This window comes from Bombyx mandarina, chromosome 08, assembly GCF_030267445.1.
Source record: "Bombyx mandarina strain Sakado chromosome 08, ASM3026744v2".
Taxonomy (NCBI): Eukaryota; Metazoa; Arthropoda; class Insecta; order Lepidoptera; family Bombycidae; genus Bombyx; species Bombyx mandarina.
This window is the reverse complement of record NC_143215.1, coordinates 11471384-11496675: the sequence shown is the minus strand read 5'-3', so window position 1 is coordinate 11496675 and position 25292 is coordinate 11471384. Positions and strand designations below refer to the sequence as shown.

The following is a 25292-nucleotide window of genomic DNA, read 5'->3' as shown; positions in this document are numbered from 1 at the left end:
AGCCGTTGTAACTATACTTGAGACCTTGGAACTTGTATCTCAAGTTGGGTGGCGCATTTACGTTGTGATTGTCTATGGGCTCCAGTAACCACTTAACACCAGGTGGGCTGTGAGCTCGTCCACCCATCTAAGCAATAAAAAAAAAAACATAATATACATACATATCTTGCTTTATGGGTGCGTATAATGTTCAATAGCAGATACTGGGTGTGGCGGGCAGACAGCTGGTCGTAGTGTCGCAACCTAGTAACCTATATATAAGAAAGCATTAGTATCCAAATTCACCCACCCTAATTTTCTTTTAAACGTTCGTTTGTTTACATACACAGAGAAAATGTATAAATCTGTGATTCTAGGTCAGGGGCTAATTTTTTGTTTTTTTGTAAATCTCTCATATCCTTGCTCGTACAGATACAGTACAAACTAACTTCCCAATGTGTTAACTTCCATGGATAATATCGATAAGTACCTTGCGAAAAAAGATCGATTAATATTAGTCAAACGACATTTTAAACACTTAAATGCCTCGCCTCTGACCTAGACTTCAGTAATATAATCATGTAGTTCAGCTATTGGGGTCAAAGACAAGGTCACATATAATAATTTAAGCAAAAAAAATGTAATATATGTGTGATAAGTAAACAAAATAATCAGTGTTCTTTTTTTTTAAAGATATTAAAAGACATGAATGTTAGGACGTAATTGTGATGAGATATTTCTTTCACCATCCGATAATAAATATGTTAACACGGCATTACAGTACTTGTAATCTTCACCTTGACATTTTATTCTCGAGAATAAATCAGTCAATATCACTTGATTACGTAATTTTTTTAAATGATTTTTGTGTGAACCAATTGTCGGTAGCTAAATCGTTTTACGCAAATTTAATAAACTCGTTAAAGCGTCTCACATAAAAATATGGCGTTCATTATTCTCAGCCTTTGTTAACTGAATCTTTATAGAGTTGTTTTTGTGATACTTCGATACGAGAAAGAGACTAAAGTTCATTAACTTCATTCTGAATGTCAACAACACTAGAGGTTATATTGCCAGTATAGACAGACTCACATGTCTTGTTTTTAAGTACGACTGTTTCGTTACAATCACTTGTTCACTGCTGGACACAGACCTCTCCCAACGGCTGTTCACTCTTTCTTAATTGGTCTAGTAATTTGAATGAGTTCGTATGCCTTAGTTTGTGTCGTGTTGTATTGTAAAATTTTCGATGCAGTTTCAAAACTACGAAATTTAAAAAGGATATGTATTTAGGCTCCAGGTCATATTTCCCGATGGGTGTGTTTGACTTCGTGCAGCTTGGGACGATATTGTATTTCTATGGTTAATCATACTTTTCAGTTTCGAAGGTATGGTAGCCGTTATTCAAATGAAATAAGGAGTTTGGGCACGCATTTTAGGTCGAAATTAGTAGTTATCAGTAATTAGTGGTAATTAGTTTAATTGATAGGCCATGTCTGTCCATCTACTTATTTAATCCGCTGTTTTAATTCGGTTGACGATTTTAGTGACTTTCGGAATGACAAGAACAACATTGATACTCTAAGTACATCATAATTATTCTATTGTATCCTATCACGTACATTAGTATACGTATAAAACTATTAACAAATCATTGTAGAGTTCACCTTGAAGTATTTAGTACAAAACTTAATCGATTTAAATTGAGTGATAAGTTTTGTCTTTTTTATTTTATTGCTTAGATGGGTGGACGAGCTCACAGCCCACCTGGTGTTAAGTGGTTAATGGAGCCCATAGACATCTCCAACGTAAATGCGCCACGCACCTTGAGTTCTAAGGTCTCAGTATAGTTACAACGGCTGCCCCACCCTTCAAACCGAAACGCATTACTGCTTCACGGCAGAAATAGGCAGGGCGGTGGTACCCACCCGCGCGGACTCACAAGAGGTCCTACCACCAGTAATAATGTTCAAAGAATTGATTTAAAACGAGTGTGAGCATTATTTTTATGATGTGACGTATGAAGGAAATGTGTGCGTTTGGTACGCACTATGCCGCTAAAAGATTTGGCGCGTAAGGCGGGGCTTCGCGTCACATGAGTCTACCGAGTTAGTTCTCCCGGTCGCCAAATCTCATCTAATTTGGTGACGCCGCCCCGCGCTGGCACGTTCTAGTAAACGTCGGATGGACGACGGTCGCGACGCAATCGCTTCGACGCCACGAACGAAGCTAATCGCTGAGCTGTTGCGTCACAATAACACAAAAACAAAGAAAACCACCTCGATCCACGTGTTTGTTTTCAATGAACGTGCAACAACGACACTCGTTTGACTCAAGACGGGCGTCGGTACCTGATTTTGGCTTAAAATATCCAACGCGTTGTAACGCTGTTGGAAATGAAACAACTTAATATTTATTTCCTTTTGTATTTTGGATTTCCAAGAATTTGAATAATAATACGTTTTTAAATGTCGTTTTCGTTTCTCGACTCGGGATAATCTGCGAGGTTGTTTTGCATCGACCTTCATTTAAACCTTATCGTGTATGTGAAGAAACTTGCCACCAAATAAAACTAAAACACCTACGAGCATTGCAGGCAAACAGATCGTACCTACTGAAAAATAACAAAGTAGTAAATTATTAAAAGTGAAACTATATTTTTTTACAGTTTTTATTACACTTTGTTATCTGACTTGGAGTGGACATGAAGTCAGCGTTTGTCAGGTTTCAAGGATTCTGTATAAACCAAACAATCTTTCGGTAGAATATTCGGGACCGATTGCTACATTAAAAATATTTTGTTCATCCATCGGAAGTGATTTAATTCAAGGCCTGATTTAGAATATAGATCGATTTAAGATGCAAAATTAAATATAAAATATAGTTTCTTAATTTTTCACTTACGTTAAAAAAAAAAGTGGCAAGTAAATTAATATACAAATATGTATATACATAGCTTTTACTGGTAGGACCTCTTGTGAGTCCGCACGGGTAGGTACCACCACTCTGCCTTTTTCTGCCGTGAAGCAGTAATGCGTTTCGGTTTGAAGGGTGGAGCAGCCGTCGTAACTATACTGAGACCTTAGAACCCATATCTTAAGATGGGTGGCACATTTCTATAGGCTCCAGTGACCACTTAACACCAGGTGGGCTGCGAGCTCGTCCATCCATCAAAGCAATAAAAAAACAGCTATATTAGTAACAAAAAGCTCTTCTTGGAGTGTGAATCCTTAGGAACTAATAATTGGTCTCAAGCAGAAGAAAAAACTTAATAACTCAGATTTTTTGTCTAGAGAAGTCAAGTTAGATAAAGTACAGTTATCTGCGCCATGTCATTGCCGTTCTTGTAAACACGAGAGTGATTTTGTAACAATGTTGACACAAATGATGGTATTTGTGACGTATTATAGTAATGTATGTACATAAACTCGTTTTAAGGCGGAATAAACAACAGCTGCCATACGTAAATGACGTAATTAGTTCAGTATTCTGTTGGAAACTTCTCGTTCTATTTGTATCATAACCGGGAGAGGCGAAAGCTTAAACAACAACTACTACTAACCTAATTTATTTGTAACTTTGATGTACGTCCGAATTTTCTATTCTAAACTCCGTATCCTTGTGAAACAAGCGAGATGTCACGACGAATGTAATAACGACCCATACAATAACGTGTTATATTTTAAAAAAAATACAGAGTATATACAAATGAGCTCCCCTTCACGGTGTTTCCCGAGCGCTATGACATATCCTTCTTCAAACGAGGCTTGTGGAGAGTATTAAGCGGTAGGCAGCGGCTTGGCTCTGCCCCTGGCATTGCTGAAGTCCATGGGCGACGGTAACCACTCACCATAAGGTGGGCCGTATGCTCGTATGCCAACAAGGGCAATAAAAAAAAATTTTTTAATATATATTGTTTCAGAATCCATTTAAACATAACTGGTTCTCGGAAAATTGTAATTAATGTAAATTAATTAGTTTCTAGAATGAGACCGTTAAAATAAAACAATATTTTCATTTGGGAACTGAGTGCTGTGATGTTATTTTATTTTTATTTTTAGGTAGGTAGGTACTCAATTAGATTTGTGTGTTATTTTTTCTAATTCTTTCACTAAAGGGGTGCCCATGTTGTTGTCTAAAGCCGCTTTCAGACTACGCTATAGTATAATAGCATATAGTATATAGCTCATAGCACAATAATATCGTACACTACACATTGTTATGGACATGTTCACACTGTACTTATACCATATATTATTGGCTAAGTATAGGCTGCTATATTATATGGCGCTATAGTATAGCGTAGTCTCAAAGTAGCTTAAAAGGCTTATTACACTTGGCTAAATTTAGTCGACTGAATTCAGTCGCTACTAAATTCAGTGAAGTGTAATAGCATTCAGTAAGCTAGTATACTAAATTCAGTAGCAAGGATGGTCTCTGACTGACTAAATCACTTAGAAGCCTAATTAGAAACGCATTTAGGAAGGTGTAATCGCATTTAGTTACTAAATGATTTCAATCGTCCCATAGCTCTCCGTGCGTACGGACGTTTTAGTTTGGTTTTTACTTCCGAATAAAAAGTATTTATTTCAGTCACCTTTATTTAACGTGCCAGACATTTATAAATAGCCCGACATGTTTTAGGGATAATTTTTGTCAGCAGGGGTTGGGATATTAAAGAACTAAATTTTAAATCTTGATACGAATTTCCTGTTGCAAGAAATTTTAATGTTACAACCACCAATCTTTCTTTTGGACTTATACTATCGTAGGATTAAATATGTTATAGTTATATAATAGATTTATAACAGAATATCGTAGTAGGTATCGTAGGATAGTATCTTGCTTTTGAATAAACGGTGTCACGAGGTTTAATATTAGGTCAAACGATCTCGAATCCATTCGTAGATAATTTCTGAAGCTCTAAATCACTAATAATGTTCATATTTGCTAACTTTCCGCGCAGCAATAAGTATTTCTTCACCCATATTCTTCTTTTCTTTTTTATTTCAATGAGCCGACAGCGAGGGCTACGTCAAGACCAATTTTTTGTTGTCTAGACAATACTGGGGCCATCCTCTTACACACACCGCACGTCCAACTTCGTCGCGTTTAAACTGGCAATTGATTCAGTAATGAAATTAAGAACAGTGTAATCAGAAGCTTCTAACTTGCTTCTGAATTTAGTCAAGTGTAATAATAATAAGTCAGAAATTGTTATAGGTGGATAGCGGCGGCGGTGGCTCGGCCGAAGTGATGGTTTATTCTCTCGGCTGGGGAATGGGCGAGCCGGAGCGGCGTAGTGCAGACCGCAAGCGCACGCAGCCGCACACCCTTGTGCACTCGTCTTTATCCCTTGACGACGGACATGAGGTCGACGTTCTGCCACTCCACAATCAGGTAAGCATAATGTATTCGCATTTAAGCAGCAAATTATCGAATTACTTTACACTGAACTTCAATTTCCAAGGACAATCTCTAACATCGAGATTTTGAGATTTATATGGATTGTTGATTTTTAAATACGTGATTGAAAGCACTAAGTGTTTTAGGGGGGGCCGCTTTCCTTCAAATAAACGAACTGAGTGCACTTGAACCGTGATACTATATTATATTGCTTGTGCTAGGTTATGTAAAAATGTGTTTTCATGTTTGTCTCTGGATTCAACACAAAAAACGGTTTTATTACAATCTGTCCAGTGGAAACAAACAAACAGATAATAAATGTGATTTGGAGTAGATGCAACCAAATAACATACCGTATTCTTTTTTATGTGTAATATGACGCTTAGAGAGATGAGATATACTTAACTGATAAATTAAGAAACAGTAGGTAGTGTAAAATTACTTTTTCATAGGCTTTCGTATTGATCTCTGTTTTCAATTAAATATAATTTATAATAAATAACATGAACGTAATTTCCCCGTTCTTAAAAGAAAGTCTTATCATTATTATTTTTTTATTTCTTTATTTCCTGCTAAACTTCACTGTAAATTATTTTTGCATTTGTTCGTCTTACTTGTGTAAGGAAACATAGTCCATACAGCCTAATGACATGTCAGTTATTTAATTTTAGATCTTTTTTGTGTTGTGCCTATGTGTATACTTGTGGGACACGCACGTGTGAAGAACATACGTGCTGAATGATTGTGTAACCTTGTTTAGAAAGAGCTTTATAATCTCTTAAAAATTCCGAAATCCTCAGGGCTTCATTTTACTCACACCTGTTTTTTTTATAACCTCTGCGTTGCCCTTTACTAGAATACAATATTGCTTCGTGATATAAACCGTATGTTAGTAAGACGTACGGTCTCTCAATACGTCCTATCACTACTAATTACGCAAAATTAAAACAATCAATCATTTACATGTACAAGTAGCCGAGAAATGTCTTTTAATAATTCATCTTGAGTCTCGATATATAAATTTCATGAATACTCCTAGTAGTACTTTAGATACGATAGCTTTTTGTTTTTAATGGGAGGAGCATCTTAAAATTACTCATTCCGACATCAAAAAACACTGAGATTTCTAAAAATATGTGTTTTAAAATGAAATACACGTTTCATCTCTCGAATGCTTGGCTAGTTAACGACGTACTTTCCTAAAACTAAATGTTCTATCTATCTATATATATAAAAATGAATTGCTGTTCGTTAGTTTCACTAAAACTCAAGAACGGCCGGACCGATTTGGCTAATTTTGGTCTTGAATTATTTGAGGAAGTCCAAAAAGGTTTAAAATGTAAATAAATATGAAAATGCTCGGAATCAAATAAAAATAACAACTTTGTTTTTCCTTTGATGTGTCCCCCGTCGGACGGATTCTTTTTGTTTGTTTTAAGTTTATTTTATACCAAAGCTTAGGTCTTTTATTCATCGATTGAGGCACTACGAAGTCTGCCGGGTCAGCTAGTTTTAAATAAAATCCAAAGTTTGTTCGATTGTTTTGCTATATTATTATATTTTAAAATTGTTGTTTATATAAATTGCGACAAAGATTATGTACCTGATAGTGAGTATCACTTTTATTAATTTGTTTTCATTAGAATTTGTTACAAATAACCTAAAATAGAACGATGACGTCACAATTACCTACTATATCTTATCGTTACATTTAAAAGTACGGAAATTGTAGCGTGTTTTTGCTTAAGCGAAGGATCTACATAATTACCACGAAAGTGACTGATAATATTAACAATTATTATATTTGAAAAACACTCTTATCGTCTGCCCTAATCGTTTTATTAGTAGTTGAATTACATTCCGAGGCGTTGTCGAACAAAATTTTCCATAAATCCGTTGACTTATGCAACGGGAGAGGTCGCATCGGTTTAATGCGCAGTCGCGTTGTTTAGAATTTGAATAGACAATGAGGTTACAGAGTCGAGCAAACAAAATGACCCACAAGTCCCGCTTGGCGTAGGGTCGTCGGCTGCTCAGCTGGACTGTACTCACTGCTCGATGCCGGGTCAATGCCATATATCTTTATTTCGTTTAACTCTAAGCGACCCGTGTGGTTAGTGCGAGTTTTTTAACGTTCTCGATAGCGTTTACACGTTTGCCTACGTTTGCCGCTAGGGGCGCTGTTCTAACTGTATACAAATTTGAGTTAACTTTTACGCTATCGAGAACGTTAAAAAACTCGCACTAAGCACACACAGATCGTCCGTCAACTTACTCGCGAATAGACTTAACATTGTACTCACTGCTCGATGCCGGGTCAATGCCATTGTACCTTTATTTCGTTTAACTCCAAGCGACGCTTAGTCCGAGTTTTTTAACGTTCTCGATAGCGTTTACACGTTTGCCTACGTTTACCGCTAGGGGCGCTGTTCCAATTGCATACAAATTAGAGTTAACTTTTACGCTATCGAGAACGTTAAAAAACTCGCACTAAGCACACATATCGTCCGTCAACTTACTCGTGAACAGACTTAACATTATCGTCATTATGTCTAGAACGATTTCATCCCCACTGATAAAATTAAATAGCACAATCGAAAGAACAATGTTTCAGTAGAATACGCACAAATTCTTTTGTTATGTATCTATTATGCGTCATATTATTGTTTGTTTCGTGAATGTCTTATCGGAGTCGCATACGATATGTGCTGTGTAAGCGTGGCGTATAAAAACGAGTCGTAAAAATATCCGTCGATCAGACGATTTCGTTGGGTTTACTCCGTTCAAGGCCAGCAATGTTTCGGTGACGATTTTCCGCGTGTGTACTACACGAGTAGGTATTAGATGACGAAGCGCCTTATCGGACAATTATATTACAGCGTAAAACATATTTATGCTTTATTAGGTCCAACTCGTGATGAATTACCATTTAAACAAACGAGTATCGTTCCACGTACCGTATTTTCCATTATAAAGAAGTATAAAAAAAACGTCTATTATTTCTCGCTTTAAAAAAAAGTAAAATTAGAAAATTTTATACAGTTTGTTAATGATTTACATTTAATTATATTAGATTATAATTAGAATAGGTAATATAGTAATGTGTATAATATTAATATTAGTTAAGAAAAAGAAAATATCGACAGAGCCCAATCCTTCCAATGGTTCAAAAGGCAACCGGTGTCTCCAGCATTGGAATCAGCCATATTTGCAATTCAAGATCAGGCAGTGGTGACCAGACAACATGAAAGAGACATAATGAAACACCAAGTTGATGGTAGGTGTCGGTTATGCTGCATTAAAGATGAGACCACACAGCATATTGTCTCAGGATGTGAAAAGCTTGCTGGTACTTATTACATCAAAAGGCACAATAACATAGTGCAATATGTTTTCTGGTCGCTAGCTAAAAAGCATGCGTTTCAGGTCTCCGATCTGTGGTGGCGAGAACACCTTACGCAGCCACAGGTTAGGGAGAATGAAGGTGCAAAAATAATGTGGAAGATACCGGTTCAAACCGACGTTACTATAGTTCACAATAGACCAGACATTATTTATATAAACAAAACGGACAACAAAACATACCTCATAGATGTAACAGTTCCCTCAGACTACAATATAGGAGCAAAAGAAATATAAAAGCTAAGTAAATACCATGCACTCAAAACCGAAATAACCAGATTATGGAAAACACACACAGAAATAGTACCAATAGTAATAGGAGCAACCGGAGTAATAGCCAAAAGCCTACAGAAATACATAGATAAATTAGATGCAAACATCAACTCACACATCATGCAGAAACAAGCTGCCATACTGTCACCATCATCACGAAAGTTTTGGGGGATACGGTCTTCGTAGGAGGGGAAACTGAGCCACCCTTTCCCTGAGGGTCTCGGGGCGGGAGCTCAGTAAACCGAGCCTAGAGCTCGAGTAGAGGAACATTAATATTAGTTAGATCACTTCCCAAAATAGTAATTTCTTTTCCATAATAGTACAGTTAAATTAAGGAAAGGACGAAATGTTATTGTGAACAAAAAATTATAGATTTTTTTATTTTGTTGCTTAAATGATAATGCTTGAAGGATGAGCTCGCGGGCCATCTGGTGTTAAGTGGTTACCAGAGCCCACACACATATACGTAAATGCCGCCACTTACTTCAGGACATAAGTCCTTTTTACAGTACTACGGCTGTTCTACAGTTAAAATCGAAATCGAAAGATCCAGAAAATGGGAGACTTACTGTAATTTCCTTGTGCAGGTGGGAGGGCACACTAGACTCCTGGTACTGAACGACAGTACGGTGATCAAGCCGCTGAATATACGCGAATTGCATTTCTACCAGAACATTCCCGAAGATATCCAAGGCTTCGTTCCCAGATATAAAGGTGAGAATTGATTTCGCTGCGTTCATAGGTTATACCGTTTTTACGTTACGCTTTTATGATTCGCTGTATACAAACATCATTATCAGTCATTGCATTTCACATTAATGTTTTTCTTTTGCAATATTACGTTTTTTTTTTTTGGTATGTTTTCATTTATTTTTCTTGTTAATTTTACGTTACCGTTAAGATAAGAGCATTAAGGAAATTCTTAGAATGAAGTGTCATTTTCTAAGCGCATTTCACGTTTTACGCAAGAGAACGGTTGGTTGGTTTTGTAATAATGTTGTATTTTATCATATTTCGAAATTATTTCGTACCGCGTTCGTACTTTGAATCGATACACGAATAAATTATTTTTATCGATTGCGCCATTCGTTTAGTTCTCGTCATCTATGTATATCTAATCGCGTAGCTATCTCGCTTGCGAGTCGTAAAAAATTTGATTCGGAAACGTTCTAATTTAATAATAATAATATGAATTGTATACCGAGTAATTTTCCTTACTGCTCAACGTTCGTGTTCATCATTGAAATTGTGTTGTGTGTATGACAGTTGTGTGTGCTTGTTGATTCTTTGCAAACCCGCCGACCGCGAAACTACTATTATTAATTTTGCATTCCGATAAACTTTAAAAAATACGATAAAACTGAAACCACATTATAGCAAATAAATCATGTTACGGATTTTACTCAAAGCGTTACTTTTAATCGTAACTAGGCTTTACAGAATTGATCCGTAATCGGTAAGTATATTATTAAGATACTCTCAAACGATTCGTATTATATTTAAGTATTTTTTAAAATGAAAACTTTGACAACCGGTGATTCTGCGTCTAAAAATTAAAGGGAATTTGAAAAACTCTTTACACACAAATATGATTACTTGATAAGTGCACAATATAAGACAAGAGAATGACGTTGTTGATTTAATAATATCTGTAGCTACTGTCATTAAGGTTCATTCTGAATATTGCTTCAACCTCCGCGCCTATATTGTGCATTGTAATGTCATTGAACTTTTACACGTTGAATTTTAAATTGTCACATATTATACTTAAGTTATCGTCAGTTATGTTTTTTGTTTTTTTTATTTTATTGGAACAACATTTCGACTTTGTTTTCAATTTTGAATGTGTTTGAAAATGGTAGCTATCGGAATTCGAGCGGGGAATTCCTAAATATATTTGTAACAAATATAACTTAATAAAAATTCTCAATATTGAAAGTTTGTATTATTTAAAATTAAAAATGGAATTGCCTGTGTGTTTAGGATCCCCCGGCTACCTAAGCAACATAAACGAGTTTTTTTTAATAAATTCAAAAAATATTATTTTAATGGTCTTAACTGTATGTGGAACATAAACTAATCGAGGATAAAAGATTCATGTCGAATCTTTTACGTTTTTATACGTTTAAAAACAATTTTCGAAAGTACTTTTTATCAGAAAAGTATTGCGTAATAATAACATTAGTCGTTTAGTAAAAGTTCAATGGTGTATTTAGAACTAGTATAAACGCCATAAGACGTGAATGCTATGTGTGACTGAGGTTGATGGCGTACCTCGCATTAGGGTTAGCGGTCGAGCGCGCGGAGGGCGGGTTTGAGTGCGAGAGCGGGCGCGAGCGGGCCTGGGCTCAGGAACACAATATTAGTTTCCTTGTTGTCGCAAGGGCGGCGGCGGAGCGGCGGGCGGAGCGACGCCGGCGGCCAACAACACAACCGCCCCCTAATATCGCCCTAGCGGTAATTTTACGTTTTGGGTTTGTAAACCTTTACTTAAAAACTACATTCACTTCATACATGCTCTCCATTCAACGCGCAACACTAAACAGACACAAAGACAAACCGCACCCACACAAACATAAGCCGCTCATAACGATCAGCGCACACTGATAACAGCTACACAAAAACAAAAGTTATACAAACCCTTTATTTTTTTATAATAATAGATACGTTTTGACAGCTACCTACTTATTTCAATATAGTAAGTTAAAAACTATTAGAAATATCTTCAATGATTATAGCTTAAAAAAATCTCAACACCCATAGAGAGTTAGCAGAATCTCGCTGGGTTTTCTGAACTTGTTATGATTTTAGTCTATAATCATAACTTTTATTACGCAATACGAATGTTTTTTTTTAAATAATTGAAATGAACATTTTCTCAATGAATTAGTAACTTTCCTTTACAAACGTTGCTAATATGTGGTCTGGTAGAACCGTGTTGTGATGGCGAGGCTGTTTGTTTCAGGCGTGATGCAGGCCTCTAACACTGGAACCAACAAATTGGACAAGCGGTACTCACCATGTTTTCGGGAGGAGAACGGGCGCAAGCAGTCCCTGGGCGGCAAGCGCAAGCGCGACGACGTGTTCAAGTGCGTATGAGCGCCATGCACGATGCACGCGCTCTTGATACTCCTCGACACTTGTCATGTGTCCTTTATCATATTTCAGAAGCTTTGACGTACGCCGGACCGGCACCCGACGTCGCCATTAATTCATACGTTCGCACTTACATGACTATCCCACTAACGCGTGAGCGATGCACGTCCCATATACACTGCGAGCCATCGATGACTTGCGTCGCGGACTCGCGGTAATGATACTGTTTGATTCAAATGTAACAATATAACAGATAACACCCGACTATGTGTTTCAATTAGATCCTGATTTATTAGTTAGTGCCGCAATACTGAGTACCTTGTGCAGCGTCTTCATTATTTTCTTCTCTTTTTTGCAGATTCAAAGTTCACAGGAATGGCAATGCGAGCGAAGTGCTCAAAAGCATTGCGCACATGGACAACTCGAATAAACAATGTAAGTTTTATACCTAACTCTAAAAATTTGTCTACTTTTCGAGAATGTTTTAATTGGTATTTACGAAATTATTTGTCTATTACAGATTTCTTGATGATGGAGAACATAACTTCTTCGTATCGCAAGCCGTGCGTTCTAGACCTAAAGATGGGCACGCGCCAGCACGGAGACGACGCGTCGGCGGAGAAGCGCAGCAAGCAGATGGCGAAGTGCGCCGCCAGCACGTCCGGCACACTCGGGGTGCGGCTGTGCGGCATGCAGGTGTTCGAGGCGGGCACCGGCGCGTGCGTGCGCCGCGACAAGTACTGGGGCCGCGCGCTCACCGAGGCCGGCCTGCGGGACGCGCTCAGGGACTTCTTCGCGGCCGGCGCGGGGCTGCGGGCGCGCGTCGTGCGCCGCGTGCTGCGGGACCTGGACGCGCTGCGCCGCGCCATCGCCAAGCAGACCAGCTACCGATTTTATTCTTGGTAATAATGCAACAGATGTCATTTATGCTTTTTCAGTTTCCTCGCCGACTGAACTCTCGTAATAGTCTTATCTTCTGTTTACAGCTCTCTTTTGATCGTTTATGAAGGCGACGTGGACGTTCCGACGGTGTCTGGCGGAGAGTACGATGCGGACGCATCGAGCAGTTCCACAGAGCACGCGCCCTCGCCCGGACACTTCGATATGTCAACATTACACGACGAGATATCTTCAGACTCGCGTGAACCATTCCGGCCGCACTCTGAGGAGACGATGAGCGGATACGAAGAGGGCTCAGCGGGGTCACACTCGCCCCGGCCGCACCCGCCGAGCCCGGACTCTGCGGACAGCTGGATGGCGTATTCGTCAGCGAGCAGCGAGTCGTGGCGCGGCGAGGCGGAGGGTGAGGCGTCGGCGGAGGCTAGCGGCAAGCGACCGCGCTGCGAGCGCTGGGTCCCCGCCCCGGAGCCCGAGGAGCGTGTCGACATCCGCATGATCGACTTCGCGCACACGGCGTACGCGGGCGCGGCGGCCGAGTCCCCGCTGGCGACCGCCACGCCGCACCACGGGCCCGACTGCGGCTTCCTGACCGGCATCGACAGCTTGAAGCGCCTGCTGACAGAGATCCTGTCTCCGCCGCCGTACAGTTAATGAGTGGGACGCGCGCCGCGACCTGCCCTCGTCTGTTCCCGGATTCGGGTCCCCACGCTCTTTCCGCCTTCGGCCGGAGAAGTATTTCGACTGAAGATATTTTACGTAGGCAATTTATCCTGGTGATCGTTGTGTGATCATGCTGAGGATTGTCCCGGCCCGTGAGCCTCGCTCGCCGGCGGGTGTCGTCGGAGGTGCGTTACCGATCACGTTTGAATTCGTTTCGCTTGACGCAATCACGCAGCGATCGCGTTGCACCTAGTGAATGTTGGCAACTACATACTTCGACGACATTAAAAATTGAAATTGGGACCCAGTAGATAATTTAAAAATGTATTTTTAAGTACTACTGTTAATTTATTCCACTGACATGCTTTTGACTTATCCTATAAATGTGTTCGATTTCACCAAAATTGGTTGCTTTCTCTATTAATGTTACTGAGCAGACTGGTCACTGCTCAATGATACATGATATTTTAAACATAATTTAATTTAACGCAAACTCTCACCGAATCATAATTAAATAAAATAGTCATCCCAGTTAATTGAAACCAAAGTACTATAATTATACGAACACTTTTAGACAAATTGATATCTTATAAGGAATTTAAAGTGCTACCTAATGATGAACTATTTGGTGGACAACAAAATTTAAGTTTTAACTATGTTAAATAAATAAATGAAATAACAGTATTATATAACATAATGTAAGATATTGCGAGAGTGCGTATGCCATTCGTTTGGTTGTTTGAGTTGTGGAAAGTTGGATTGTGTAGGTTTTCAATGAACCTTTCTGTTTTGTTGTGTTGTAAATATGTATAAATAGACGAAACTGTGTCTCTGTACGAGTTGAAAATTTACAATGTGGGTCAGTGTAAACGGCTAGTTACGGCACACGGTATAATAAATGTGTTACTAGCGTAAGCCAACATTCCTTCGTGCTGCATTCGTCGATGTTTGTGTCCTTTACTTTTTATTAGTCTATTAAATTTATAAAAAGTACCTGGTTTAATTAGGATGCTAGGTTTTATTGCAAATTATCATTTACGTCTGTTATTTTAAATAACTGTATGACACTTATTTTGTTAAATAAATTTAAGGTATTTAAATTTACGTTTTATTTCTTATATAGACCCTTATTTCAACTGCTTTTGCAGTAATCTGAAAGTGATGAATCATCTTGGTTTTTGCTCAGGAAGCGGCATTTTTTTATGTTTTACCTACATTATTCTCTATCAGTTTTATGAATTTCCAGATGGTTTAGAATGAAAGCTGTATGAACTTAGAACCCTTTATCTAAATATTTCCATAATTATACATATTATCTTAAATATTAAGTATTATCTATGCCGATATCATTGAAAAAAATTTTCGCGCCATTTGCCATTAGTTTTATCTACATTCCAGACGAAAATAATATTAAATACTATTGTGAAAATGTCTGAGTCCACCGATGTTCAAGCTCTAGCAAAAATATCTACGGAAGTAGACGAATCACAAATCAAAGTGGTATTTTCAAGTCAATGCATAAAAGGTACAGTCGTAGTAAAAACCACGGACAAAAAATAAAAATAGATTTTCTTACACATTAAAATATCAACTTTACTATTAGCTCAAGCATTTTTGGTCGACAAACTCCGTAAGCAAACCGACAGACTAAAGGAAATTTGCAATTTTATGAGTAGCGCTAACGTGAAATTGGAATCTGAAATAAAGTTCGCGGAGAATGAAATTATAAGGTACAGTTCAGACTGCTTTTTTAAAAAATACTTTTTTTAAAACCCATCTTTGTTTTTAATTTTGAAGTAACCGGGGCCTAAAGGATACAACACCCACTGAGTTTCTCGTCGGATCTTCTCAGTGGGCCGCAATTCCGAACCGGTGGTAGATTCAGAGAAGTACTGCTTTTGCTAGTGCTCGTATTAGTAAATTATCTTAAGTTGAACCCGGGAGCTCACTTACCCGTCCGGGTTTTTTTTTTTTTTTTATTGCCCTTGTAGGCAGACGAGCATACGGCCCACCTGATGGTGAGTGGTTACCGTCGCCCATGGACTTCAGCAATGCCAGGGGCAGAGCCAAGCCGCTGCCTACCGCTTAATACTCTCCACAAGCCTCGTTTGAAGAAGGACATGTCATAGCGCTCGGGAAACACCGTGGAGGGGAGCTCATTCCATAGCCGGATGGTACGTGGCAAAAAAGACCTCTGGAAACGCACTGTGGATGACCGCAGTGGCTCCAGGTAGTATGGATGAACTCTACTCCGGTGGCGGGCGGTGCGATGGTAAAAACGAGATGCCGGTATCATCTCGAACAATTCCTGGTGTAGGGAATAGCCTCTTAGGCTACCAGGTAGGGAAAAACACATAATCACATTTAACTCTTGTCAATGTTATACTTTTTAATATGATTTTGTGATACAACTAATACTAAGATAAACGGGTGCGCGGATATGACGTACAAACATAATAAAAACGTTGTATATGTAGATAATATAATAAATCGATATCTCAGTTTCATTGGAATAACTGTTACCATGACCATCAGAAACAGGCAAAATGGTAGTACATGCTGACATGCTGAAGTGGTCACCGCCGCCCATCGACATCGTCAAATACCAGACGCGCTCACCGGCGCCTCTTTTGACGATAGTATTTGAATCTAAGATATATCATAGAGCGTTTCAGTACTTTAACACACAAAGAAAAAACCGCTGAAACCGAATCGTGGCTTCTGGAGGTAAGTGAGATGTTAAACGAATCTAGAAAAGGTCAACACGCTTTTAAAAGTCAGCTCAGAGTGGGGCTCTCACTGGACACTTCGGTACTGGAGAGAATCTGCAAAATGAACTTAGCCAAGGTATCTGTAGGATCCTATTTCTGTGAGTCGAGTTTTTACACTTATGGAATACTAATAACTAATAAAATTTGTTTCTTGATCGTTTACATCATATTTCTGCGTAATTCGATGCATATAGGTTAGTGGTTTGTTTGTTTAATTGTTATCGATAAGAACCGGTCGAATGTCCTACAGTGAACCATACTTAACTTAGGGAGTGTTTTTTAATTGTAGTTTTCGACTATCTCAAGAAACAATAAAAAGTGCAAATGTAGAACTTAAAAAAGAGTTGCTGATTGCAAAAGAGTCAAAATTGGATATTATTGAACGCATTAAAAACGGAGAGAAAAGATATGAAGAATTGTGGTTGGAGTGCAAAAGTAGGTTTGAAAGTATCCCTTACGTACAAAAACTACTGCAAGTCCAAAACAAAATGAAGGAATTCAGATCTTATGTGGAAGAACTTAACGATCAAGCAGAAAAATTGTCAAAGGAAATACTCATAAAAAGAAATGATTTTGCTAATTTAAACATAAAACGTGCAATAGAATTAGCTGTATACATTAATCAAGATAGACCAAATGACATTAAACGTATCGAAGAAATTAAAGTACAAATATCTGAACTAACTAAGGAGATACAAGAGATGCATATTGAACAGGACTCTGGTTCTATCTATAACGATGTTTCAATTTCTGGTAATGACTCGAAGAAAATGAATAGTAGTAAGTCTCAAGATCCTGATTCACCAGATTTGGGAAAAGATATCGAAGTTGACTTATTAGGTCCACTAATGGTCAGTTTCATAGAAAAAAAAAACGAGCAGTTTTCTAAAATTGATTTACGGTTGGGAAATTCGGACTTTACTAATTTATTATGTCTACTTGTTCTTTAGATACCGAAATTTCAAAGCAATGACGACGTTGATATGATCAGTGATAAATTGGAGCAGGTAATGTAAATAGCAGTCAAGATACTTAAGTAATACTCGTATATTCGTTTTTATTCTTTGAAATGCATATTGATAAGTAGCCTTTTTCATTTTTAGGTTAAAAAAATGGATCTTTTAGCAAATACAACGCACAATATTCAGTCAGTTCCAATACCTTCTACATCGAAACAAAATGCCCGCGATATTCTGTGGACTCGAGAAAAACCCGATGAATACTTATCCTCGTTTTTCGATAAACCAAGAAATGTTGAAGGGAAATACAAAAACTATTCTAGAAATAAACTAATAAACATATTAGAGGACGTAAAATTAGATAAAAGTGACGCGTTGGATTTTGTTTCTAAAGTTGCTCCCGAAAAACTGCAACCAGTTCACGTTATAGCACCAGCTTCCGGACCAGACAACAATAACGATCAAATCAAACAAGTAAGTAATACGAAAACAATAAAAGTATTCCAATCTTAATTTACAATATTTTTTGCCCTGAGTCCATATTTGAACACATTAAAACCAGATACATACATTTCAGAGTGAAGATTCTAAAGAATGTAAGACCATTCAAGTTGTTGAATTAACGAGTCAAGATGATATCCTGATACCTCCTACGCAGTTTACGGATACGAAGGGTTCAGAGGTTTATTGTATCATATATATTTATTTGTGTAATCAAAGTAGAGTTAGAAAGTATGATTAAATCATTCTTAACCACCTACCTACAAAGACTGATTTGTTTTTATGCAGGAAGATGAAAAAAACGCCAAAAACAAACTATCGCAGCACAAAAATGAAAATGCCAAGCAAATTCATGTGATTTCTGTCGATAACGCCGAAGCTGGGGTATTGAATGAATATTTATAGAAAGAAGTCATTATAACGTATTGGTACTCAATTCAAATGGATTCTTTCCAGGATAACGAAGATACTAAAAAACCGGTTATATGTAGTTTAACATCTCATAGTATTGATGAAAAGGCAAATAAGTTTGAAGAGATAATGGAAGTCGACGTTACTGAGACCGTTAACAAGTCAGCGGATGCAAGTGTCGTGGACCAGGATGACTTTTCTAAGATAAAAGATATGATATTCAAAAAACACAATTTAGATTTGTCTCCTCAATTTACTTACTCTAAAAATATGTCTACGGTAAATAATGTTGTTTCATACAATGTGTATTGGAATGGAGACAATTTAGAAAATGCAGAAGAAATCTTTCACTTTTAAGTTTGAATTGGGGTTTCGCGAGATGTGAAGTGGTCTTTCGGTGATCAAATTCTGCAGACAGCTGCCATCCTTTTAAGGGGAATTCGAACTTAACTCCATGCTAGAATGGCTTCCCCGATGAAGGAAACATCTTGTAATAAAATTAAACCAATACTATTTATAAATTTGTCGAAGCACATGGGTTTTGGTTTCAAGGATGGGACAGTCATGTAATATAATGGAGACCACATGTCTCAAGGTGGACGACCCTATCTAAGTTTTATTGTTTAGGGATTCCGGTGACTACTCAATAGCAGATAGGCTGTGAATTGATTCGTCTATCTAACCAGCCAAAAAAAAAAAAAAAAAATCCGCTACATTTTTTTATAAAAAAATGACAAGTCGACAGAATGCCTCTTGCATTAGTGCCTAATAAATTATATTTACTTAATTTGCAGTCGGTACTTGTATTTTTCAGAATATAAATAAAAACGTGTTCACGTCGAAATTTTTCGAAAAGAATGAAATCCTCGAATCTAATAATGAGATTGCAGACAAAGAATGTTCTAATAAAGCAAAATATTCAGAAGACCGTACTAGAGGCGACACTGTGGATGTTGAAAATGCGCCTGAAGCAAATGCAACAGCCATGGATGTTGATGTTGAAACAAATTCTCAAGTCAGTACCATAGATTATACACTTAATAGTCAGTACCATATCATATTTTATGATGTGACGTACATAGATATACCTAATATTTTCTAAGACCTGCTTATTCTTGTTGTCGGTGATGACTCTTTGATTGTACCATCGCACGGGAACAGAGTTGAGCCCGATTATCGGTAGCCGCAGTGTTTTCAGAAATCATATTTGTCATGAACAAGTTTGAAATGAAATTCGCTCCACGGTACTTCCCTGAGCGCTGTGACACTTAGAAGGTTTGAAGAGTATTTAGGAGTAGGTAATCACTTAGATGTTCCACTGGTATTGGTGATATTGACGAGCTAAGTTGTCCCCTCACCATCAATTGGGCTTGTTGTCCTTTGAAGCCAATCAAAAACTAAGATTACTCGCCTAATTTTCAGGCGATTTATCAAAAGCAACAGAATCCTGTAAAAGGTTTCTTATTTAGCCACGGTCCTAACGACATACCCGATTCTTTAGATATATCGGTTAGTACCACTGGCTTCGAAGACGTTGATGCAGAATTTCCGCATTGTATAGGTAAGGTTATTATTATTATTTAGTTTTGTCTGATGCGATAATCAACCTACCGATTTAAATTAGTGATAGAGAGAAAGTTTCTTTTATTGGGATGGTAGGATTGTTTGAAGTTTTTCCAGCTGTTTCACTGATCTATATCTATACTTCTATACTAATATTATAAAGAGGAAAGATTTGTTTGTTTGTTTGTTTCGAATAGGCTCCAAAACTACTGGACTGATTTGAAAAATTCTTTTTCCATTAGAAGCCCACATTGTCCCTGATGAACATAGGCTACTTTTTTTTAAATTTTTTTTAATTTTTTTTTTTGGTTTCATGTGTTTTAATGTTTCCGAAGCGAAGCGAGGGCGGGTCGCTAGTTTTAAATATTACTTGTCAAATATATAAAAAATATCGTTTTATTAAGCTCTAGAACTAGTTTACAGAGAGGCAGTAAACTAACAATTAATGTACGTTAAAACTTCCCGAAATCGAAAAAACATCTTTAATAATAATATAAGCTAGAACAATATGAATTTTCCAAGTTAAGCCTTAAATTTTTTTTTTTTTTTTTTTTTTTATTGCCTTTGTAGGCAGACGGGCATACGGCCCACCTGATGGTGAGTGGTTACCGTCGCCCATGGACTTCAGCAATGCCAGGGGCAGAGCCAAGCCGCTGCCTACCGCTTAATACTCTCCACAAGCCTCGTTTGAAGAAGGACATGTCATAGCGCTCGGGAAACACCGTGGAGGGGAGCTCATTCCATAGCCGGATGGTACGTGGCAAAAAAGATCTCTGGAAACGCACTGTGGATGATCGCAGTGGCTCCAGGTAGTATGGATGAACTCTACTCCGGTGGCGGGCGGTGCGATGGTAAAAACGAGATGCTGGTATCATCTCGAACAATTCCTCAGATTAAATACTTTTTCCTATTTTAATAAATATTACTAGGTGTTACTTTGTGAAGGTAGGTGCTAAAAAAAGATAAAAAAAAGAACGCTGCGTTTTCCGAGAAAATAATAGCTTATTAATTACGATGAGTTTGCTTTTGTATTTTACGTTCATGCTAGACCTTGTCATTTTCATGAGAAAGGATAACATGACCTTCTTCCCACAATAAGATATGAGGTAAAGTTATAGTTGTTGTAAAATGCGTCAGACGCTGCGGCTTTGGGAATATTCGAAATTGTATAAATTTACGAATTTTTATTTATTTATTGTATAGATTACATAATGCGACTGTAATAAAAAAAGAAGAAAAATTCTTAAATCAGTGCGTGTTTTTTAGAAAGTTTTCATCATCTCTATAATTTTTTTTTCTTATTACTTAGATGAGTGGACGAGCTCACAGCCCACCTGGTGTTAAGTGGTTACTGGAGCCCATGGACATCTACAAAGTAAATGCGCCACCCACCTTGAGACATGAGTTCTAAGTCTCAGTTTTATAGTACAACGGCGGCTCCGCCCTTCAAACCGAAACACATTACTGCTTCACGGTAGAAACAGGCAGGGTGGTGGTACCTACCCGTGCGGACTCACAACACCTCCTACCACCAGACAAAATAGTGCTTTAGAAAAATCTGGAGACTTAGAACTCATGTCTCAAGGTGGGTGGCGGCATTTACGTTGTAGATGTCTATGGGCTCCGGTGACCACTTAACACCTGGTGGGCCATGAGCTTGTCCAACCATCGAAGCAATAAAACATGTTACGGAAAAGTGCCTTCTTGCGCTCACCAAGCACTTGCCGGTTAGATTCCTGTACAATATACACCTGAGCTATGGAATTCGATGCTATTATCTAGATTCTAGCTTGTTGCTGTCACCTAAAGCTGATCTACCAATGGCCAGTCAAGATGTTGATGTGCAGTCTCAAGAAGTACCAAATTTTTTGACAGGTAGGTTTTCTATTACATTTATTTTATATTAGACTAGCTGACCCGGCAGACTTCGTAGTGCCTCAATCGATAAATAAAAGACCTAAGCTTTTGTATAAAATAAACTTAAAACAAACAAAAGGAATCCGTCCGATGGGGGACACATCAAAGGGAAAACAAAATTGTTATTTTTATTTAATTTCGAGCACTTTCATATTTATCTACATTTTAAACCTTCTCTGGACTTCCACAAATAGTTCAAGACCAAAATTAGCCAAATCGGTCAAGCCGTTTTCACGTTATGTCGTGACAACGGAAAACGGGTTTCATTTTTATATATATAGATGGGTGTTGGTTTCACGTTGTTATATTCATTGCCTCCTCTAAACCCATTTCTTTCGTAACTACAGAAACGATTTGGAATCTTTATTCTAAATTATAATTAATCTAAAATTCCTGAAAATATGGTAGGTATAAATTAGAAATGTCTAATTAAATTCTGTTGGTTTTGAAACTTCTAATAACTTAAAATATCTATACAGAGACTGGACCTTCGTAAATGGCGCTACGGAGCGTTAAATTTCCTTTTTCATTTGTCCGATACCCGCATGAGGTTTGATGTCGGTTTCCTTCGAAAGTACATAGTTATCTTGAATATAATATGATTTAAGTTATAGGTATTCAACTTAATTTAGCTTGATATAAATTAAAAATATTACTTTCGAGAAAGGGTATCTCTGCCAGCGCAGTGGCAGTTGTTTAGTTTTTTTTTTAGGATTGAAGGATTACTAGTGGTGCGGTCTTTCTAGTTTCACCAGGACAGGTGGGCGAGCAAAGACTCAGCCAAGAGGGGTGGGATTCTCTAAGAGCTGCCCGAGCGCCTCCGAAAGAGACCTAACAACTCAAGAGCAGCTGCTTCGCGAATGAATCAGTTGTTCAGTGTCCCTTGAAGTAGTCAGTTGTGCGGGAGCCAACAATGTCCTCAAATATATTCTGTAATGCCTCTCGGGTATAAAATGTTAATCCTACTAAGAGATTTCCAAACTTTGTGTAGACTGGCCAGACACAGATTCTCGTTTCTCCATCATTGTGTCCAGTTCCTCACAGAGCACAATCGTAGTAATACTGGTGCTATTTGATTAGAAGCGGTGATGAATTTGACCGGCAATATAATATCAAACAGTGCCCATGATTATTTAATTTTTAGGGGAAAATTTCGTTTAAGACATTCCTTATCCCATTTGTACGGCATTGTTACTGCGATGGAACTCTTATTCCAAATTACTAGTATATTTATTGTGTCCATATTAATAACAAATAATAACACAATAAACAAGTGACTGAATTTCAAAATAGAACTTCATAATAGTATGTTAAAAAATAAATTCATGTGAATTTAGAATTTATTGCCATCCTTAAATATCATTTTTTTTAAGAGATTTTATGACCTGATAACAAAGACCTTTAAGTCATGTTTTATTTAAATTTATATTCTTATTTTTATGAAAAATTATAATATCGGGTGAAGTGAAATGGAATGAAGATAATTAATTTATGACATTAATCAACTGGGATGAAATTAAATAAGATGCGATGAGATGATATGGGATGAAATATAATCTCAGTAAAATGGTGGTCATCCACCGGTCATCGTTCTCGTCGAGCCCGTCGCTTGTGACGAAGGGCTCGACGAGTAAATTAACCCTCAGAAACAGCCCACTGAGTTTCTCGCCGGATCTTCTCAGTGGGTCGCGATACCGATCCGGTTGTAGATTCTGCGAAGCACGGCTCTTGCTAGGGTTCGTGTTAGCAACGTCGTCAGGTTTGAGCCCCGTGAGCTCACCTACTAATTAAGTTTACGCTGATATAGCCTCTCAAGACTCCCAGCTTAAGTAGGAAAAAGAAAAAAAAAAGATGAGATTTTTTCAGTGGACTCTTTGGAGGATCCCGAGAAGTTACGTCCAGTGGCTTTGTTTCATTTTCCCACATTTGTGCACTTTAACAGATATTAAACAGTTAATAAACCATCTTTATTACACATTTAAACCTGAAGAAACACTAAATAGACTAAATAAAACAAATCACACAACTTCACTCCTCGCGTTCCCGCCAAAAAGTCCCCCTAAATATCTAATTTAGGTTTCAAATGGCCAGTATTATAAAAGGCAACTTTATAGGTAAAAAGTAATAATTATGATGCATGAAATCAGCAGTCTTAAGAGAAGGCTGCCAGGCAACGTGAAATAAACAAAACAAGTACCTTTTTTATTGCTTAGATGGGTGGACGAGCTCACAGCCCACCGGGTGTTAAGTGGTTACTGGAGCCCATAGACATCTACAACGTAAATGCGCCACACACCTTGAGACATAAGTTCTAAGGTCTCAGGTATAGTTACAATGTACCTATTTATGTTTTACTTTTATAAGCTTCTGTATTTCCGCTTTGGAACGACTGCAACTATGTGCCCTGTATTGTGTATTATTACGTTAAGATCTGGTCTGGATTTGGTGATGATGCAGAGCTAGTCTTTATTTAATTAAACTCTTTACTCTGTTAATAAAATGAAGTTCAAACAATATTGTCGAATAGCGTTTGCGCGTATGAACTGTCTTACTTTTTTTATAAATATGTTTAAATTGCAGGACTCCGAAAAGCTGGACTTTCATTATTTGGGGAATCTACAAAATCAAAGAATGATAGGAATACCGAAAATAATGGTGAAGGTTTCACTTTTAATTTTAGCGGAGAAGAAAAAAAGAGCAGGGGAGGCCTGTTTAGTATGTTCCATTAAAAATTATTTCTGTTAATATCTGTGCTGGATATAATTTATAAGTCAAAATAAATAAATAAATAAGCATAATAAAATAATCTACAGTTGTTTAATATGGTTCACATTTAAATGCCCAATGCTTAGGATTTTCTTCTGCAGTATTACTTACTGGTGTGAAAGTGTTCTGTGGTCTCATGTTTTACAATTATATCAAAACTAAAACATCTATACATTCATGAGAAAAGTGTTGCAGCCTTTGCCTTTGCAAGAAAATCAAACTAATTACAACAATTGCAACATAAATTGTTTTATGTACTTTTTATGTAAAGTTTGAAACAAGTTTTTTCCAATAGATCAATGATGTTAGATGTTTAGATCTTACTATATTTTTTTTTCGGGCCGAGGGCCAATCTCCTACGAGGTCCCCGCGCCTAGTTGGCGCGCGGGGTATGTGGTACTTGACGATCTGCTGGTGTTGGGAGCAGACCGCGGCCAAGGAATTTTAGGGCCCTACCGCACTAAACGACTCCCCTGCACTCTTACACTCGACGTCCGATCTCCGTCTAGGGTCAGAGCCCGGTCAGAGGCCAACACTACAACCAAACATGCGGCGCCATTCCGACGGGTCGTCGAGGCGATACTAGTCATTACTGCTTCAACTTAAGCAACAAATAACTTTACCTTGTGCAAATAGCAATTTATGGTACACAGACAAACACAAAGTATAATCATACAGCCATTAATCC

General features: G+C 37.8%; 2 protein-coding genes across 8 annotated transcripts in view; both read left to right on the top strand.

The window, feature by feature from the left end:
- Ip6k (Inositol hexakisphosphate kinase) overlaps nucleotides 1-14816 on the top strand; it is a 48751-nt gene extending 33935 nt beyond the window's left edge. For 4 of the 7 annotated variants that reach the window (XM_028181254.2, XM_089729536.1, XM_028181255.2 and 1 more), the window contains 6 exons: nucleotides 5203-5379; nucleotides 9648-9774; nucleotides 12026-12149; nucleotides 12515-12591; nucleotides 12677-13058; nucleotides 13143-14816. In XM_028181254.2, the coding sequence (XP_028037055.2) occupies nucleotides 5236-5379; nucleotides 9648-9774; nucleotides 12026-12149; nucleotides 12515-12591; nucleotides 12677-13058; nucleotides 13143-13707 (1419 nt within the window). In that variant the 5' untranslated portion in view covers nucleotides 5203-5235 and the 3' untranslated portion in view covers nucleotides 13708-14816. Of the gene's footprint in view, nucleotides 1-5202; nucleotides 5380-9647; nucleotides 9775-11344; nucleotides 11535-12025; nucleotides 12150-12514; nucleotides 12592-12676; nucleotides 13059-13142 lie in introns of those variants that run through there. The other 3 variants (XM_089729537.1, XM_028181257.2, XM_028181256.2) reach the window with 3 other exon arrangements.
- A 236-nt stretch (nucleotides 14817-15052) lies between these two features.
- LOC114248121 (uncharacterized) lies at nucleotides 15053-24641 on the top strand. The gene is made up of 12 exons (XM_089729535.1): nucleotides 15053-15241; nucleotides 15320-15446; nucleotides 16777-17338; nucleotides 17438-17494; nucleotides 17591-17920; nucleotides 18024-18128; nucleotides 18236-18331; nucleotides 18404-18637; nucleotides 19173-19373; nucleotides 19781-19919; nucleotides 21704-21796; nucleotides 24419-24641. The coding sequence occupies exons 1-12, from the start codon at nucleotides 15145-15147 to the stop codon at nucleotides 24565-24567; spliced, it is 2190 nt and encodes a 729-aa protein (XP_089585661.1). The 5' UTR covers nucleotides 15053-15144; the 3' UTR covers nucleotides 24568-24641.
- Nucleotides 24642-25292: the final 651 nt, after the last annotated feature.

What these genes read in the sequence shown, in the direction of transcription:
- LOC114248121 (XM_089729535.1), top strand. Translation starts at nt 15,145, where the DNA reads ATGTCTGAGTCCACCGATGTTCAAGCTCTAGCAAAAATATCTACGGAA. An exon ending in ACTCTAAAAATATGTCTACG is followed by an intron (nt 18,638 to 19,172) that starts GTAAATAATGTT and finishes TGTATTTTTCAG; the next exon opens with AATATAAATAAAAACGTGTT. An exon ending in AGTACCAAATTTTTTGACAG is followed by an intron (nt 21,797 to 24,418) that starts GTAGGTTTTCTA and finishes TTTAAATTGCAG; the next exon opens with GACTCCGAAAAGCTGGACTT.